Here is a 19,420-nt window from a genome sequence, read left to right as displayed (position 1 = left end):
GGGTCTACCTTATAAATACCTGACCCCCCACTCCTGGGACACCTAGGGGAGACCTTGGGGGTTCCTAATATGCCAAAACAGTGTAGGTTATCCATTTTTAAGTGCCCCAAACCTCAAAGTCGAGTTTGAGCACAATTTACTTTTTAAAAGCAGTCCTGCCACCCAGGGCTACTTTTAAAACTGACCTCAGGCTTCAGCAGTACACACCTGCAAATGCAGAAAAGCTGCTGGCCTCCAAACTGCCATGCCCTATTGCGGGCTAGGGACATCTAGGTAGTTTTAATCCCCCCTACCCTAATATTTAATAGGAGCTGATAGGGTAGGTCATGCCAACCACAGGGGTAGCCCATCCCTTAGTTTACCCTAGTATATGTAGGTGTTTCCACTGTATTCTAAATGTGTCTTTCAGCATAGCACTGGGCCTGGTTAGGCAGAGCCCAGGGTCACTCAGAGTCAGTTACCACCAGTACCATTCAGCAAAAAGTTGGGGGTTGGCCAGGGCACAGGATGACTTTGCAACACTGTTTGACTCTGAACTCTTCTGTTTCTCAAGTGAATGCCATGGTCAAGGGCATCAAAATACAGCTTTCTCTGATCCACAAAATATGTTACCACTCTTCCAAACTAACCACTAGAGTAAGTTAAGGAAAGCTCTAGCTGGAGCATGTTTGGACTACAGGAACTCCGTCTAAACTGCTGTGGAGAAAAATCATGGATATGATGCAAAGGCTCCAATACCAGGCTTCATAATCAGGCTGATTCTGCAGGAAGAAGACCATGCAAAACCAGCCCTGAAACGAATCCACTTACTCACTGTAAATGCAAGGCTCAAGTTCAGGATTATTTGTACTATGCACAAAGTCTGTTGAGCTCTGGACACCTGAAAGGCTATCACCCCAACAATAAACTAAGCGGGACACTACATTGAAAAAAACGCACACCTGATCATCCACAGACTCTTGGGTGTCCTAGGTCCTAGGCTGTGGAATACCATTAATCCAAGTCTACTCCAAACCACACTCACAATGTCTGTTCTGGCTTCCAAATAATTGATCTACAACCAGAACAAGGTAGCGATTGAAACATATCAGAGTGGGAAGTCATGTTCACCAAATGGACTCTTTTTTCTGCTCCCAAAATGGGATTTTATGGTTCAACCATGGAGCACTTGCACATAAAAGGCAGCATGCAACACTTTATAAAACTACTTAATAAACAAACAGCTACATAAATATTGACTGCCCCCATGCAGGTTCAATACTTACTTAGACAACTCCACCATTTCCAGGTCATGAACTTGTTTTCTTTCAGATAGTTCAACGGGGAAGGTGGTGGCCATAATGTCCTGCAGCACTGCAGTGGGTGTGTACTTCCCATCTTTCAGATACTGGAAGAGCAAAGAGAAAATGTGATTCATCAGCAACACTGGGAAAAAAACAAGCTCTGGTGCTGGCTTGCTCTGGTGCTGGCTTGCAGACCCTGACAATATCCATTCGGGCTCTGTTTGCATTATAAAAGAACAACGAACATGAACCAGCTGATGAGAAGTCTGCAGGGCGGAGATTTCTAAATGGCAACATCAGAGTGTAGAGCCCACCTCGGGCACTACTACTAGCAACCCTGACCCACATCGCTTAGCGTCCCAGATGTACAATAACACAATGGTTGCCAGAGCAGTGGTGGACGACCACCAGGCTAGAAAGCACTAGCATAGCGGCCGATATACTACATTATCTGATGTACGGTGGGGACAACTAAAAGAAATGTTTGTAAACAGTAAGCACATGCTACTCACTTATAACATTCCCCACAGGGTATATTATATGCCAGTGGGAAAGCGATCAAGTGGTCTTGATGTAGACTCCATATTTAAGAAGCATCAATGCTTGGAGGTTCATGAGGTATGCTAGCTACGCCGGTGTCCGACTCTGGAAATGTACTGATAAAGTCATTTTAAAGAACAGTCCTTATGTTTGGATACCACCATCTTCTCTCCCCTTTACTGACATTAATCCGCTATGTCAAGGAGGTGCAATCTTCTGCACATAAGGTGGCAGCAGTATAATTAATGATGGCTAATAGGAGGTTGGTCTGGCAGTTTGGGCTGGACTGTTCCTATTGAAGCAGGGTCAAGACTGACTTGCACAGGTCCAGGCCCAAACCTGGGTGGCAAAATGTGCAAAATAACGATGGACTGGGATTACCCTGGCTGAGATTAATTCAATGAATTCTATTTATTACTTTCTTGTATACTTCAGGGTAATAGAAGGTTAGCTTTGAGCTGGGAGAAGGGGCCAATGTGGAATGAGGAAGAGATCTGGTTTCCTGCAACAAGACTAATACCCATTTAATTCTCCTCCCACATACCTCAAGACCTAGTGACACGTGGGGGACAATGTCATAGTTTTTTTATGTCCGGGGAAAATGCAACTCATCTGTGATATGCCACTGAGTATACGGTAGAGAAGACCACGCCTGCGCCAGATGCTCGCAACTAGACACTGACTTTGATCACATGATATGGGCTTGTCAGGGGCTCTGAAATTACTGGACCAAAATTGTCGATACCGTAAATGAGGTTTTGGCTCGAAAACTGACATGCTCCCCGGAGCTGTGCCTGCTGGGCCTTTTCCCGAGACCTAAATCCAAAAGAATGGGTCATGGGTTTGTAGACCTGTCTTTCCTCCTGGCTAAAAGGTGAATAGCGCTCAGATGGAAGGCAAACACGAACCCTTTAATAGTAGACTGGGAAAATTAGGTTTCAGGTTGGGCCAGGGCAGGGGAAAAAGCTCTGATCCAGGAGGATAAGATCACCAAAATGAACAAACCCCTGGCGGAACCAAGGGCTAACATATTGAGGGCTTGGGACACATGTGATATACCCGACCGAGGCTCACAGTGGAGCTCATCGAAGTCTGAGGGAATAGAAGAGACACCTGCCCACTAAATACATAACGGTTATTGCAGAACCCTTGTGACACTCTGGGATCCTGGGAGGAGGGTAAGCTTAGCCCCCAGGAGCCACAACACCTGGATGACACCCGTCATTTTCTTCGGTTTATTTGGTACTGGTCCTTGCCCCAGGATTCTGTGTGGGCCCTCATTGTTTCCCCCCCCCCCCTCTTCTCTCCCCCATTGGGGCCCCCGGCCTGATAAAATAATCAGTCGAGCAGTTTCAGACATACCGATTGACAGAGGACCCCTGGTGGATTTACAGAAGTTTTAGTGGAGTGTCTAAATTGTACTTTAGATGCACGGAGTTTGTTTTTTCTTCCTTTTCTTTCCAATTTTTATTGAGTTATTGTAAGGCAGTTATACAAACATTGTTCAGAGCATGTGAATACGGAACAATAAAAACTGACAGCAGACTTAGTTACTCCATACAGTGCACCCAGCTACAGCAGGGAATGAATACGCATTAGTATAAACCTGGAGGATAACTAACCACATTGGAGAGAACCACAGGGAAACATGATGTTGAAATCACTACTGTTTAATTTGTACTTGTGTACTATATACCAGAGACTGACATATGACATGTTTTTTTAGGAATTGTATTACTACTGTGGTTTTGAACTTACATGAATTGTATCAAAGACAATATCATAAATGCCAATAAAAGATATTTTTTTAAAAAATCTGTGATATGCCACTGTTATGACAACCTTTTGCTTCCTAAGCATCAGACTAATATGTTACAGAATCTTTTTCTTGGATACACAAACTTACATTTTGCATATAAAGCCCAATACTAGTGAAAGCACCATAAACTGTACTTCTTGGTAATTGCATCTTACCCAAAGTGAATGGACAGTGCCCTCTGTGGTTATCAATGCTTCATGAGCGCTTCTTTGCTTTGCTATTTGTTTTTATCTATTGTCACAGTGAGGCGTTCAGTTAGTTTTTCTTACTGAAAATCTAAATAAAGTTTTTTTTAAATCCACACCTTTCTGATTTAACCCAACACATGCTATTAGCTTCTGTGGCGAGGGTGGCTTGTGAGAGCATTTTCCTCCACGTAGATCAAGGCTACTGTTTAGGTTTGAGATTGACCATAACAGCCACACTAAAAGATACATGTATGGTCAGCAATGTTGACTGAAAAGGAATAATTAAACATATAACAGAAGCCAGTAAAATAGAGCCGAAACAAAAACTCTAAGCACCTAGCACTTCTATTAGCTGTTATTCATTGAGGACATACCCACCCCTTACAAGTCTTTGGGGTATAACTCCTAATAACCTCAAAAGACTCAACTCTTCACAGTCAATGAAAATCTCACTTTGTCTGAACAGTCTGACAAAGGCGATGGTAGCTCAGCATGCCTGGCTGCTGCTCAGGGCTGGACCCAACAGTCCAGCAAGGCCGACAAACTAACAAAGTAAGAAAGGAAGCTGATGTGTTCTGGGCACAGCTATATGGCATCCTAATATGGGATGTCTCGCTGTCCCTCGATCTCCCCTCGACATTCAGGTGAGGCTACCAGAGACCAAAATAGACCAGTGTCCACTTCATTCCTTATACAGGTGTGTAAGTCTTCTCAATGTCCGGCCATTGAAGATGAAACAAAAACGGGTCAAATAATGGCTTGGGTAGCCAAGGTGGCAATCCACAACCAAAAAGAAGGGTTACAAAGCTGCTCCAGTCCTGGGGAGCATTTGCCTCTAGTTTGAGGGCTCCGTACAGAGCCAAACGGAGGCCATTTTAGCTGGTCAGGTATGATCTTGAGAGCACTGGCCGCAACACAAGAAATGACAAAGGGTGGGTATCAGTCAAGCAGAGACCAACTACACGAAATACTTGGGGAACTCACTCACTACCTTACCCAGTCGCAGAGTATACCAGGTTCGGGAGGGGGTCCGAGAGTGTGTACAATCAGTGCTGGGATGTCCAAGATTTACATCACCATTCTGACACAAAAGCAATCGCTATGTCATGCAGCACAAACATATGGGGACCAATGAACCCCTGCACCCACCAGTCCTCTTGTTAAACACACCCCGACATACAACATGCATTCTTCATACATTTCATACACATGACATTGGTTAAGCATCTAGTTACGGGGGACTAAATGGACTTTTTATATGGGAGAGCCAGAAGGCACATGTCAGGGCAGAGAGGGCAGTAATCGCCCTCACTAAAACGACATCAAAGTCTAGCTGTTAAAAAGGGCGTCTAAAGTGTCGAGCTGACGGGGGTCAGACGGGAGTGAGGAACTCAGCTTTCTGAGAACCTTGGAATTGCAGGATGGTACAGATCTCAGAAATCCATAAAGACATCTTTGTTCTCAAATGGCACAAATGCAAAAATATAAAGGATACCGGAAGATATTAGGACATGTAAACTAGTGACCCTCTAGGTCAAAATTTGTGCAACCTACCTATAACACAGGAACACACGATCGAAGGGAAGGGAAACACAGGTATAAACAACCGTTCGTATTAGCACATGTCTACTAGGGGCTGGATGTTTAACGCTTTTTTTAGGTTGAACGTTTGCGACCGAAAAAAATATTTTTCTATGTGCAAAGCCCTATTTTGGGATTCGGTAACCTGTTACTAAAACGCAAAATGGGTTTGCGAGTCGATATTAGGAAGAGCCTTGTTAAGGGCCTCCCTTCCTAATAGAAACTCGCAGCATATGAATGTTTTGTAACTGGTTGCAAAAACATTTGCATATTACCACCTACTTAAAGTAGGTGATAACTCGTTTGTAAACAGGAAGGGGTCCCCATGTTTGTAAAAGCATTTTTTAGGAGCAGGCAGTGGTCCCACAGACCACTTCCTACTCTTAAAAAATAAAATGAAGAGAAACCTTTTCAATTTTCTTTCAATCAAGTAGTACTTCTACAGCACTGCTCATCACCCTAAAAGGTATCCAGGTACTGTGCTGCAGGAATCCGTCAAAGAGGCAGATCTTGAGTCCCTTCCTGAAGAGCGTCAGCGAGAACGCGGTGCGGAGGTAAAGGGGGAGGGCGTTCCAGGCTTTGCCTGCAAGGTGGGAGAAGGATTGTTCTCTGGAGCGTGCTATCTGCGCGAGGGCGAGGTGGGTGGATTCGAGATTCCTGGTCGGTCAGTGGAAGTGCAGCCGGTGGTTCATTTATGCGGGTCCTTGGTCATGTAGTGCTTTGTAGGCGTGGGTCAGAAGCTTTAGCTAGCATCTCTTCTGGACAGGGAGCAAGTGAAGGCCCTTCAGGTGCTGGGTGATGTGTGTCCTATTGAGCAGGTTGAGGATCAGTCTAGCAGCTGCGTTCTGCAACGTCTGGAGCCTCTGCACAGAGTGCATTGCCGTAGTCTAGTTGGCTGGTGATGAGGGCCGGTGTCAGTTTTCCTGTTGCTGATGGGGAGCCATCTGAAGACTTTAAAGAGCATGTAGAGTGTGTGGAAGCAAGCCGAGGACACGGCGAGACCTGACATCTCATGGAGAATTTGCTGTCCAAGGTGATGCCAAGGTTGCAGGAGTGGTCTGTTGGTATGGGAGTAGGTCATAGCTCTGCCGGTCACCAGGAGTCGTTCAAGAGAGTGGTGGGACTGCCGAAGATCAGAACTTGTTTTGTCCGTGTTGAGCTTCAAGCAGTTGTCCATCATCCAGGCGGTGACATTCTTCATATAGTTGTGGAAGTTGGTCTTTGTCGAGGTGGGGTCCTCCGAGTGAAAGGACAAGCTGGGTATCGTCGGCATAGGAGATGATGTTATGTTATCTGGTGAGGTCTGCAAGTGGGGTCCTGAAGATGTTGAAGAAGGTTGAACTGAGTGATGATCCTTGGGGTACACCACAGATGGAGTGTTGGGTTGCAAGGTGAAGGGGGGGGGCAGACTTTCTAGGTGCGCCCTATGAGAAAGAATGCCATCTGTATGAGCGCATCGTCTGCGATTCCCGTACAGCATAGTTGATTTGATTGATGAGTGTGTGGTTGGAGACCGTGTCGCAGGCTATAGAGAGGTCCAGGAGGATAAGGGTGGCAGATTCTCCTCTGGCGGGTATGGTGCGGATGTCATCTGTTGCAGCGATCAGAACTGTCTCAGTGCTGTGGTTGGTTCTGAAGCCTAATTGGGAAGGGTCCAGTAGGTTGTTTCTCTGCAGGGGTTCAGTGAGTTGGAGGTTGTTGGCCGCCTCCAGGACTTTGGCAGGAAATGGGAGTAGGGAGATGGGACGGTAGTTCTTGAGCTCGCTGGGACCTGCCGAAGGTTTCTTGAGGAAGGGTCTGATCTCTGCATGTTTCCATGCATCGGGGAAGGTAGCTGTGGTTATGGAGTCATTGAGGATGGTGGTGAGCTGGTGGCTGATCTCATCTCTTTCGAGGCTGAAGAGTTGGTGGTGGCATGGGTCATTGGTTGCTCGCAAGTGGATTGATTTCATAAGAGTGGCTGTGTTTGGTGTACTGAGTTGTTCCTATGCGTAAGCGGGTAGTCGGCGGAGGTGGTGGAGGTTGATGGGTTGCTGAAGAGGGTTGGGGATTGAAATTTTTGTAGATGATTGCTATCTTGTTGTGGAAGTGGTCAGCTAGGGCATTACAGAGTTCTTGTGAGGAGGGGATTGAGTTCTCGGTGGTGACAGGCAGGTAAACTCTGAGGATGGTGAAGAGTTCCTTGGTTTGTTGTCGCTGGTTTCGATCCAGTGGATCAGGCCTCCTTTTTTTGCAGCTTTGAGCCAACGGTGGTAGTTGTTGAGGACTGATTTGTAGGTGGCTTTGTCGATTTGATTCCTGCTGGTGCGCCATCTTCTTTCCAGTTGTTTGTACCAGAGCTTCGACGTGCTGACTTCCAGGGTGTACCAGCTGGCTTGTTTGGTGGGTCTGAGTTTTGGATGGTTTGGTGGGTGCGACTCAGCTTGCGGCGTTGATGATCCAGGTGTTGAAGTTCTGACCTGGTGGTCTGCTGAACACAGCAGGCCACCATCCCCTGTGATTTTTTGCGATACCAAATGGGGCACAGCACAGGGTCTGTCTACCTCTGCCATAGGCTTACCTGACTGTGATTGACAGCATTCTGCTCTGGTACAATGTGCACATCTGCACAATAAGTAGGACCATTCAGTGCCTGGGACCACTTGTGCAAAATGTTTTTTACATATAAATATAAATATTGGCTTTTAGGCAGGTCTGGTTTTCATACAATGTGTTACAAAACAGGGTGGTGATGGACGGAGCATCAGAACCAATCAAACACTCACACCCAGTCAACAGATCTGGGTTTGATCCATCACCGTTCTTTAGCCCACTTTGCCACCCCAGTTCAGACATGGCCATATGCAAATCAGTCTGACCCCGTGCCTCATGGGAACAGTCCAGCCCGAACTGCCAAGCCATGCCTTCCCTGGACCGGAAACAAGCTTCCTAGGACCGGCTTCTGGCATTTCAGCTGTCTTCAGCCAGGCTTGCTTGAATCCAGTGGCAAAGTGAGCAAGGGACTCACGTCTGAGCATACCCTGCCAACTTATGGCGAACAAAGCGGTACAAAAGGGGGTGGTGATGGACGGAGCATCAGAACCAATCAAACACTCACACCCTTTTGTACCGCTTTCATACAATGTGTGCCTGCTGACAAAATCAATCCACACACAAAAAACATTGGAAAAGCCAAAAAGTCAGCAGCGAATGCAACATCTAGTGATGCCGCCAATGACTAATGCCTAGAACAGTCCATAGATTACATTCAGCTTGAGGAGCAACTTCTCCCTAGAAAGGACTCAAAGGCTGACCAGCTACAGTGCGATCACAAGGAGAACTGTTCTCCAGGACAGGAAACAGGCTTTACAACGACTCATTGACAACGAAGGACCTGAACCACGACTCCTTAACAACGATCTCAACCTGAATCACGAGTCGTTTAACCAGTAATGCACTTACAACTACCTCTGGCCAGTAGATGGCACTCTTGGATTGTATATGACAGATATATTACTATTGATAAACGGTGGATGGGCGTATTTTATATGAGTTTGTAGAGTGGACTTTTTTTTTAACAAAATAAGTTTAGGAAAATAGTGTTTATTATGTGAAAACGTGTTTGAATCTTGTTGTAAATGCATTAATGGTAAAGGCATACTCGCAGTAATAAAAAAAGTACTTTAATATGTAAATATGTTGGCAAGCAAGTATTGTGTGTAACATTATATATATATATTTATATTTTTTTTTTGCAAGTGTATTTTCAAGGGTTTAGGGTGAGTATGCATTTTTGGGTGGCAAGGGTAATTTTAGGGATTTGGGTGGATATGGGTTTTGGGTGGCAAGGGTATTTTTAGGGTTTAAGGTGGGTATGGTTTTTGGGTGGCAAGGGTAATTTTAGGATTTAGGGTGGGTATGGGTTTTTGGGTGGCAAGGGTAATTTTAGGGTGGCAAGGGTAATTTTAGGGTTGGTATGGGTTTTTGGGATTGCAAGGGTATTCTTAGGGTGGGTGTGGGAGTTTTAGGTGGAAAGGGATTTTATAACATTAATAGTGAGTATAGGGTTGTGTGTGTGTATATATATATATATATATATATATATATATATATTTTTTTTTTTTTTTTTTTCACTTAAAAAACCATAGGTTTCACACATGTTATAGTTAGGTGGATATTTCACTCGTAAAAAACCAATGAAATTCCCCATTATAGTTAGTTCAGATAACTATAACTCGCGCGCCCGCAATCCACTGCTCATGACGTCACATATTAAATCACTCATGACATTGTCAGTGGCATCACTCATGACATCACTGATAACATCATCCATGTGATAGAGTGGCGGTCGCGCGAGTTATAGTTATCTGAACTAACTATAACGGGGGAATTTCATTGGTTTTTTACGAGTGAAATATCCACCTAACTATAACATGTGTGAAACCTATGGTTTTTTAAGTGAATTTGCAAGGTTTTTTAAATGCTAATTCCTAACTATAACGTGTGTGAAACCTATGGTTTTTTCAGTGAATTTGTACGGTTTTTTAAATTCTAATTTATTTATGTATTATTTTTTTATATATTTATTTTACAATAAACTACGTATTAACATTTTTTTTGGTTTTCACCGTTCGCGCACCCCCGCGATTTAAAAAAAGGAATATGCTACTTACCAGTATGCATCTGTTCTTGGCATGTAGAGCTGCAGAGTTGTACACTTAGCATAGATCGCCATCTGGTGTTGGGCCCGGATGTTTGCAGTTTGTTTTTGTTCTTTGGACAGTCTTTGGAAGTCACGAGTTCGGTGACTCCTCCTTCGGTCCGTACTGCGCATGGGCTTCGGCTCCATCCTCAGATTGTTTTTCGCCAACAGGGAAATGATGGAGCGTAGTAATAACAGTGAGAAACCCATGTGTGTTGTATCTAAATAAGATGGACTGGAACGGATACAGGTAGCCGGGGAGGCGGGTGAGCGTGTACAACTCTGCAGCTCTACATGCCAAGAACAGATGCATACTGGTAAGTAGCATATTCCGTTCGAGGCATATGAGCTGCAGATTGTACACTTAGCATAGATTATATAGCAGTAGCCAACCTTAGCGGCGACCACCGGTATCCGTTGCAGCGGTTTGAAAAAGTGTCTTTAGTACAGCCTGGCCCACACTAGCTTGCTGCTTGGAATGCACATCTACACAGTAATGTTTTGTGAAGGTGTGCGGTGTTGACCATGTGGCTGCTTTGCAGATGTCATCTAAGGGTATGTTCCCTAGAAAAGCCATAGAAGCCCCTAACTTTCTAGTAGAGTGGGCTTTAGGTGGAACAGAGAATGTTCTTTTTGCCTTTTGATAGCAAATTTGTATGCACTTTACAATCCACCTAGCTAACCCTGATTTAGAGATGGGGTTGCCTTTATGTGGTGGAGAGAAGGAAACGAACAATTGTTTAGTCTTCCTGAAAGGTTGCGTTCTTTGTATGTAGTACAGCAAAGCCCTCTTAACATCCAGTGTGTGTAAGGCCCTTGCCGCAACAGATTGAGGTTGCGAGAAAAAGACAGGTAATTCCACCGATTGATTGAGATGGAAGGGGGAAATGACCTTGGGCAGAAACTTCGTATTTGTACGAAGTATGACCTTGCTGTGATGTATTTGTAGGAAGGGTTCCTGTATAGTGAACGCTTGTATTTCACCAACCCTTCTAAGGGAAGTGATAGCTACGAGGAAAGCGGTTTTCCAGGTGAGGAACTGTAGCTCAGATTTATGCATTGGTTCGAAGGGTGGACCCATTAGCCGTGTAAGAACTACATTTAGATTCCACACAGGGGAAGGTGGTGCCCTGGGAGGAATTACTCGTTTAAGGCCTTCCATAAAGGCTTTAATAGTGGGAACTCTGAACAGTGATAAATGCTGTCTGTTTTGTAGATAAGCAGCAATCGCTGCTAGGTGTAGACGTATGGATGAATATGCCAGGTTACACCTGTGAAGATGGAGCAGATAGCATATGATGTGCTGTATGGAAGCATCTAAAGGGTTGATTGTATTGTTACGGCAGTAAATTACAAATCTTTTCCACTTTGCGGCATAGCATGCTCTAGTGGTAGGACGTCTGGCTTCCATGATAATGTTCATGCAATCAGGGGGAAGGTTAAGGTATCCAAATTCTAAGATTTCAGGAGCCAGATCGCAAGGTTGAGCTGAGCTGGGTCCGGGTGCCTGATTTCTCCATGGTTCTGGGTTAGGAGGCATGGGGACAGGTGCAGTTTTTGATGTGGTACCACCGATAGCTGTAGTAGTGTGGTGTACCACGGCTACCTGGCCCATGTTGGGGCTACCAGAATGAGTGTGAGGGAGTGCTGTTGTAGCTTCCTTACCACTAACGGAATTAGTGGGAGAGGTGGCAAGGCGTATGCAAATCTGCCTGACCAGTTCATCCATATCGCATTGCCCTTGGACAATGGGTGTGGGTATCTGGCGGCGAAGCTTGGGCATTTTTTGTTTTCGTGGGTGGCGAAGAGGTCTATCTGAGGATGCCCCCACTTTTGGAAGAATGGGTGAAGAACTTGTGGATGCAGTTCCCATTCGTGTAGTTGTTGTGTTTGTCTGCTGAGCAGATCTTCCATGGTGTTTTGTACGCCTGGAATGTGCTGTGCCAGGAGAAAGATGTTTTGGGGAATTGCCCATCTCCATATGCTCTGGGCTAAGCGGGAGAGCTGGGGAGAGTGTGTCCCCCCCTGTTTTTGGATATAATACATTGCAGTCATGTTGTCTGTGCGAATGAGGACTGCTTTGCCCGAAATCTGTTTTTGAAAAGATTTTAGGGCTAGAAAGATCGCCAAGAGCTCCAGATGGTTGATGTGGAGCGACTTTTGCTGTGGCGTCCATAGACCTTGCATTGTGAGGTGTAAGAGGTGCGCCCCCCAGCCGGAGAGCGATGCGTCCGCTGTTAGAATCACCTGAGGAACCGGGTTCAGGAACGGCCGCCCTTTGGAAAGGTTTGTGGTGTTCCACCACTGCAGAGAGTGATGGGTGCGGCCGTCCACCAACACCAGATCCATCAGCTGACCCTGGGCCTGGTTCCACTGTTGTGCTAGGCACTCTTGAAGTGGACGCATGTGGAGTCTTGCATGGGGCACTATGAAAATGCAAGACGCCATCATTCCTATGAGCTTCATAAACACTCTTGCTGGAAGAGAGTGTTGAGGAAGGAATGTTTTGCGCAAGGCTTGTATGCTTGCGATTCTGGCTGAGTTTGGATAGGCAATACCTTTGGAGGTGTCTATAGTGGCCCCGAGATATTGCTTTGTGTGAGATGGTATGAGGTGGGACTTTTGGTAGTTCACCGTGAAGCCTAGCTGGTGGAGCAGTTGGATGGTGCTGTTTGTATGTTGCACACATTGGTGGTAGGACGCGGCTTTTATGAGCCAGTCGTCTAAGTAGGGGAAGACGTGAATCTGACGTCTGAGGTGTGCTGCTACTACCGCTAGGCATTTGGTAAACACCCGTGGTGCGGTGGTGACCCCGAAGGGGAGAACCGTGAATTGGTAATGCTGACCGTCCACCACGAACCTGAGGTACTTCCTGTGAGAAGGGTGTATTGGAATGTGAAAGTATGCGTCTTTCAGATCCAAGGTAGTGAGAAAGTCTCCCTGACAAGAGGAGCGGGAGGACTTTTTGTAGGGTGACCATGTGAAAGTGGTCTGAATGTATGTAGGCATTTAGAGGCCGGAGGTCTAGAATAGGCCTCAGGGTCCCGTCTTTCTTTGGTATTAAGAAATACAGAGAGTAGACCCCTAGATTTTGCTGATTGACGGGGACCTGCTCTATAGCGTGTTTTTGGAGGAGGGAGAGCACCTCCTGTTTGAGTAGTGTGGAATGTTCTTGAGACATTGGACGGTGCCTTGGTGGGATATTGGGTGGGGTAGATGTTAGCTCGAGACAGTACCCTGACTGAATAATTTGGGTCACCCATTTGTCCGATGTTATGGACTCCCATGCGTGGATAAAGTTTTGCAGTCTGCCCCCGACCGGAGTGGGATGGTCTGGGGGGAGGGAAGGGGAGTCATTGTGCGGGCGGGGTGGCAGAACGGGTGGTGTTAGTTTTGCCCCTGCCCTCATTGTTGTTGCCTCTTAACCACCCCTTTGGTAGCCCTTTGAAAAGGTATTTTGAGGAGGGGACTTGTAGGAGGTAGAGGAGCTATCGGTGGAGTAGCCTCTGCCTGTGCTACGAAAGGATGAGCGTCGAAAGGAGCGTTTAGGGGCCTGTGATTGTAGTGCCCCCATAGACTTTGCTGTGTCTGTGTCCTTTTTCATCTTTTCTAACGCTTCGTCCACCTTTGGCCCAAAGAGAGTTTGTTGGTCAAAGGGGTGATTTAGTATGGACGCCTGGACTTCAGGCTTGAACCCTGAGATCCTGAGCCAGGCATGACGACGAAGCAGGACACTAGTATTTATGGCTCTAGAAGCAGTGTCAGCTGCATCGAGGGCACACTTAATGGAGGTGTTAGTAATTAGTTTACCCTCCTGTATTAGTTCATGAGCTTTGCGTTTGTGTTTTTCGGCGAGGTGCTGCATAAGAGCCTCAAGCTCGTCGTAGTGTGCTCTGTCATAGCGCGCAAGTAGCGCTTGTGTATTTGCAATGCGCCACATGTTTGCAGCTTGGGAGGCGGTGCGTTTGCCAGACGCGTCTAGAAGTTTGGATTCTTTATCTGGCGGTGGGGCTTCTCCTGAGGACTGGGAGTTAGCCCGCTTTCTAGCTGTGGACACAACTAGGGAATCTAAGGGAGCAGGGCCCTTAATGTATGCAGGGTCTGTGGGTGCCGCCTTGTACTTTTTTTCTATTCTAGGGTTCAATACCCTGGCCCTGACAGGGTCTTTGAACACCTCTGCAGCATGCTTGGTGACACCTTTAAGCATGGGCAAGATAGATGTGGACTTGTCCTGAATGTCAAATGTATCCAGTAGGAAGTCGTCTTCCACTGGTTCACTATGCATTTCCACCCCATGGTAGTGTGCTGCTCTCTGCACTAAGTGGTGAAACCCTAAGGAGTCCTCTGGAGGAGACGGCCTGGATGGGTATAGGTCGTCCTGAGGCACATCCGGTATGTCAGGGTTTTGGTAGTCTTCCCATGGGTCTGGGGTCCCCGGTGGAGTGGGGTCCATTGGGGCGTCCGCTGGGTCATAATCTGGATCCCCGTAATCCGGATCTGGGGACGGGGTCGGGGAGTGATGGGGTAAGGGTGGCGGAGACCTGGGAGGGGGAGGGGGTGGAGGAGGTGGAGGAGGCGGAGGAGAAGGCACTCTGAGAGGAGAAGTAGCAGAGTCCTTCCGCTTGGGTGGTGGAGGAGGAGCCGGAGTGTCAAGACGTCTTTTTTTGATAACTAAAGTCAATAGCCCAGTCTTTGGATCTTTAAATAGGGTCTTTTGCAAAGGGTCTGGTGTAGACAGATCCAGTGGCGCCGAATCGTCCGCTGGCGCCGATGGTTTCGGAGCCGAGGGCTTCGATGGTTTCTGTGCGCCATGCTTTTTTGGAACCTCCGGTTTTTTCGGCGTCGAAGGAGTTTTCGGCGCCGGAGCGTCGGTGCCGACAGATTTGTGTTTGTGTTTGGTCGGCACCGAGAGTCCAGGCTTCGGCACCGGTGGCTTCGGAGTCGAGCTGGGTATCACTTTATTCGGTGCCGGATGGTGTTTTTCGGCACCAAGCGTCGGCTGGCTCGAGCCCGAGCTGCCGTGAGACTTTTGAGGCTTCGACACCGGGCCCGAAGGTGGGATGATAGAAGCTGTGTGCTTGGTTTTACCCAGGCCTGCAGGCGAGGGTGTAACCTGAGTCTCTTTGGTTTTGGGCGCGGGGGTGGGAGGGGGTACAGTACTCACGACCCGCTGCGCCGGTGTGATGTCCTCCACGTCGGAGTCGTCGGCCTCGGAAGCGCTGACGACGTCGTCCTCCTGCTCGGTGTGTAGTTGCCCCGAAGCTTCAGCGTCGTCTCCGAAGATGTCCGGTGGAGCTGCGGTCGATGAGTGCGCCATGGTGCGTCGAGCTCTTCGATCCCGGATGGTCTTTTTTGATCGAAAAGACTTACAGGCGGGGCAGTCTCTGGCCTCGTGTTCTGGAGAGAGGCAAAGGTTACACACCTGATGGAGGTCGGTGTGGGGAAATTTAGACCCACATTTTGGGCACTTTTTGAACGGAGTCCTTTCCATCGGCCGGGACCGGAGTCGAGGAGGGCCCGAAGGCCGGTGCCGATGTACGGAATGGAGAAAAGTGCCGCTTCGAGAGATGAAGATATGATGAAGAAACTCGAAGAACGAGGATTTTCCGTCGAGGCTGGAACCATAGAAGTTCGAAGCCGGAGCACGAAGTATCACATCCGAGCCCGATGGCGGAAAAAAACAATCTGAGGATGGAGCCGAAGCCCATGCGCAGTACGGACCGAAGGAGGAGTCACCGAACTCGTGACTTCCAAAGACTGTCCAAAGAACAAAAACAAACTGCAAACATCCGGGCCCAACACCAGATGGCGATCTATGCTAAGTGTATAATCTGCAGCTCATATGCCTCGAACAAAAGACATTTTTTTTCTGCCTTCGGGGTCCTTCAGGGACCCCCTGACAAAGGCTAGGGGGTCAGGAACTCTCTACCCTGCCCCCTTTTCACGTTCGCCACCTTCCTTTTTCACTCTCGCACTGAAAACAAACAAAATGGCGGACGACACTTCCTGATTTCAACCGATTCGAACGTTGACTAACATGTAACCACCAATCAGAATTACGCTCGTGCACGTTAAGGTGCTCGCACGGTGCGCGCACCCTGCGCGCGTATAGATATTGATATGCTTTTAAATGCTATTTCCTCAGGAAATACTGAACAGATTTACACCAGACCTGCAAAAGGCACTTCCTTGACCTTATGGCTACCTCTCTGCCAAATTTCAAGTAATTCTGTTCAGCCATTCGGGCTGTAGCTGCGTCTAAAGGTCCTATGGAAAAATGCATGGGGAAAACGCGTTTTGGGACCCCCCTTTTTTCTCGGCCCCCGCTTGACGAATCACCCCGAGACTTTCAGGGTAGGAGCTGAACGGAGCGCCCCATTAGTTTTGAAAATTTCGCGAGGATTCGTCAACCGGCGCCAAAGTTATTCAAAATAGAATTTTGAGATTTCCTATGGAAACACGGTCCTAACTATAACTATCTACTGGCGACCGCTAGTAGATAATATATATATATATTCACAGAAAAAAACATAGGTTTCAGGCACGTTATAGTTAGGAATTAGCATTTAAAAAACCTCAGAAATTCACTGAAAAAACCATAGGTTTCAGGGGTGTTATAGTTAGCTGGACTTTTCACTTGTACAAAACAATTGAAATTCCCCCGTTATAGTTAGTTCAGCTAACTATAACTCGCACGCCCGCAATGCACTGCTAATGACGTCACATATTACATCACTCATGACATGGTCAGTGACATCACTCATGACATCACTGATGACATCTCAAATGACATCACTGATGACATCACTGATGACATCATCCAGTGAATGTGTGTTTTTCTGAAAATTAAATATGTTTTATATATGTATATCTCAAGGTCGATGGAAGAATAAATGGGTATATAAGTGTCTAAATGGATGATTTGTTTTTGAAAAATTGATTGTGTAACTGACTGATTAAGTGTATCATAGTGAATACATGGCTTCGTGAGTAATGTTTAAATATGTAAATATCTGTATCAGTCTCTCACTTTGTGTATAAGTGGCTGCATGGGTTGGTGAGTAGCTACATGGGTGTCTATATAGGTTATTAGTTGGTTTTTTGAGTATCAGTCTGAGTGTCTGCATGGTTCGGTGGGGGGTATTACGTAGTGCATAGGTGCATGAATGAGTGACTCACTGTTTGTATGTGTTAAAGACAGCATGTGTGCAGGACTGTATGGGTGGATGAGTGTGTGTATGGGTGTGTTAGTGAGTGAATGACTGACTCAATAGTGTCTTTATGAGTAACTACATATGTTTTAAACTAGTATATGTGACTATTGGTGTATATAAGTGAGCATATGTGAGCGTGAGAGATTGAAAGAGTTCCTGTATGAATAAGTATGTGTTTCTATAAGTGATTGTTTAAAAGACTAAGTATGTGTAAGTTTCCGTAGAAGTAAGTGTGGTGGTGTGTGTATAACTGTATATGCAAGTAAATGTATGTTTGATTCTTTATTAGCATGAGTGACTGTGTGTGTGAGTAACTCTATGGATGAGTGGCATTGTGTAACAGGATGTATAGGTGTACGAGTACATATGATGAGTGAGTACATATATGAGTGACTGTATAGGACTGTTGGTGAATGAGTGGATGTGTATGTGGATCTTAGAATTACTGAAGAGGTTGAGGAAACTGGTATTGGTATGTCCATTGTTTTGAAAATTTTAGTCTATTTTTGAATGTGTGTATCAAAGGTTATATTAGGGTGAGAGGAGGTCTGCCACTCTATCACAAGGATGATGTCATCAGTGATGTCATTTGAGATGTCATCAGTGATGTCATGAGTGATTGTCACTGACCATGTCATGAGTGATGTAATATGTGACGTCATCAGCAGTGCATTGCGGGCGCGCGAGTTATAGTTAGCTGACCTAACTATAACGGGGGAATTTCAATGGTTTTGTACAAGTGAAAAGTCCAGCTAACTATAACACCCCTGAAACCTATGTTTTTTTCTGTGAATTTCTGAGGTTTTTTAAATGCTAATTCCTAACTATAACGTGCCTGAAACCTATGGTTTTTTCTATGAATTTCAAAGGTTTTTTAAATGCTAATTTCTAACTATGCCTACAGAGATAGAACATGTGAAGAAAGAAGAAAAAATGCACAGAAAGAAAAAAAAAGAAGTGCAGAAAGAAGCAACAGAAGTCCTCAAAGACGAAGAAAAGTGCAGGAAGAAGGATAACGTGCAGAAAGAACAATAAGATGAGCAGAAAGAAGCCTTGTTGCAAAATCATCCTGTACCCTCAACTTTTTCAGACGGATACTGGTGGTAACTGAGTCTGACTAACCAGTCCTAGAGCCAGTGCTATGTTAAAAGACACTTAGAATACAGTGAAAACACCTACATACACTAGGGAACATTATGCGTTGGGGTCCCCCTGTGATTAGCATGACCTCCTCTGTAAGCCCCTAGTATATAATAGGGCAGGGGGATTAAAACTACCTCTTAAAACAGGCCACAGGGCATTTTTGCACACGTTAACTCAGGCCCCGTCCCCTCCCTTCACCACTGTGTAAACACGCCCTGTGTCCGTTTTTAGTTGGGAGATTAAGTTCATTTGAATCCTGAGGGTCCCTAGGGTCCAACTAGCCCCCTAGGTACCTCCAGTAAGTGTCACAGAGCTGTGTTGCAGAGAGGTGTAAAAAGTGGCACGGCCTGGACCACCTCTCTGCAATGCAGCTCAATGGCGCTTACTGGAAGCACTTGTTGGGCTAGTTAAACCCCAGGGGCCCTCAGTATTGAAGGGAAATTATATCCCCAATTTAAAACGTGCCATAGTGCGTGTTTGCACACGTCACCTCAGGCCCCGTCCCCTCCCTTCACCACTGTGTAAACGCGCCCTGTGGCTGTTCTAAGTTGAGAGATTAAGTCCCCTTGAATCCTAAGGGTCCCTAGGGTCAAACTAGACCACTAGGTACCTCCAGTAAGCGCCACAGAGCTGCGTTGCAGAGAGGTGTAAAAAGGGGCTTGGCCTCAGAACACCTGTCTGCAGTGCAGCTCCCTGGCGCATACTGGAGATGCCTGTTGGGCTAGTTGGCCCTCAGGGACCCTCAGTATTGAAGAGGAATTAATTCCCCAACTTACAATTCGCCAGGGGGCGCGTTTGCAGAGTGCTGCAAGGAGGGGGCGTGGCCTCCGGCACGATGCCAGTCTTTTATTTATTTTAATTTTTTAAGAAGGGGGGCTGTGTGGTTCCCCTTCTCATTCTAATTTATTGGCCCTGATGACCCCATCCCCCAGGGCCTGTCTCCTAATTATATTTTTTTGACCCCAATCCCC

The 19,420-nt window shown here is 46.4% G+C and overlaps 1 protein-coding gene across 4 annotated transcripts in view; it reads right to left on the bottom strand.

The window, feature by feature from the left end:
* The window catches only part of LOC146810599 (LON peptidase N-terminal domain and RING finger protein 1-like), a 151,309-nt gene that overhangs the window by 26,498 nt on the left and 105,391 nt on the right, over positions 1-19,420 (bottom strand). For all 4 annotated transcript variants that reach the window (XM_085617649.1, XM_085617650.1, XM_085617652.1 and 1 more), the window contains exon 8: positions 1,266-1,387. In XM_085617649.1, the coding sequence (XP_085473775.1) occupies positions 1,266-1,387 (122 nt within the window). The remainder of the gene's footprint in view (positions 1-1,265; positions 1,388-19,420) is intronic.

This window comes from Triturus cristatus, chromosome 7, assembly GCF_964204655.1.
Source record: "Triturus cristatus chromosome 7, aTriCri1.1, whole genome shotgun sequence".
NCBI lineage: Eukaryota > Metazoa > Chordata > Amphibia > Caudata > Salamandridae > Triturus > Triturus cristatus.
The sequence above is the reverse complement of the archived record's forward strand: the minus strand, read 5'-3'. Positions and strand labels throughout refer to the sequence as shown.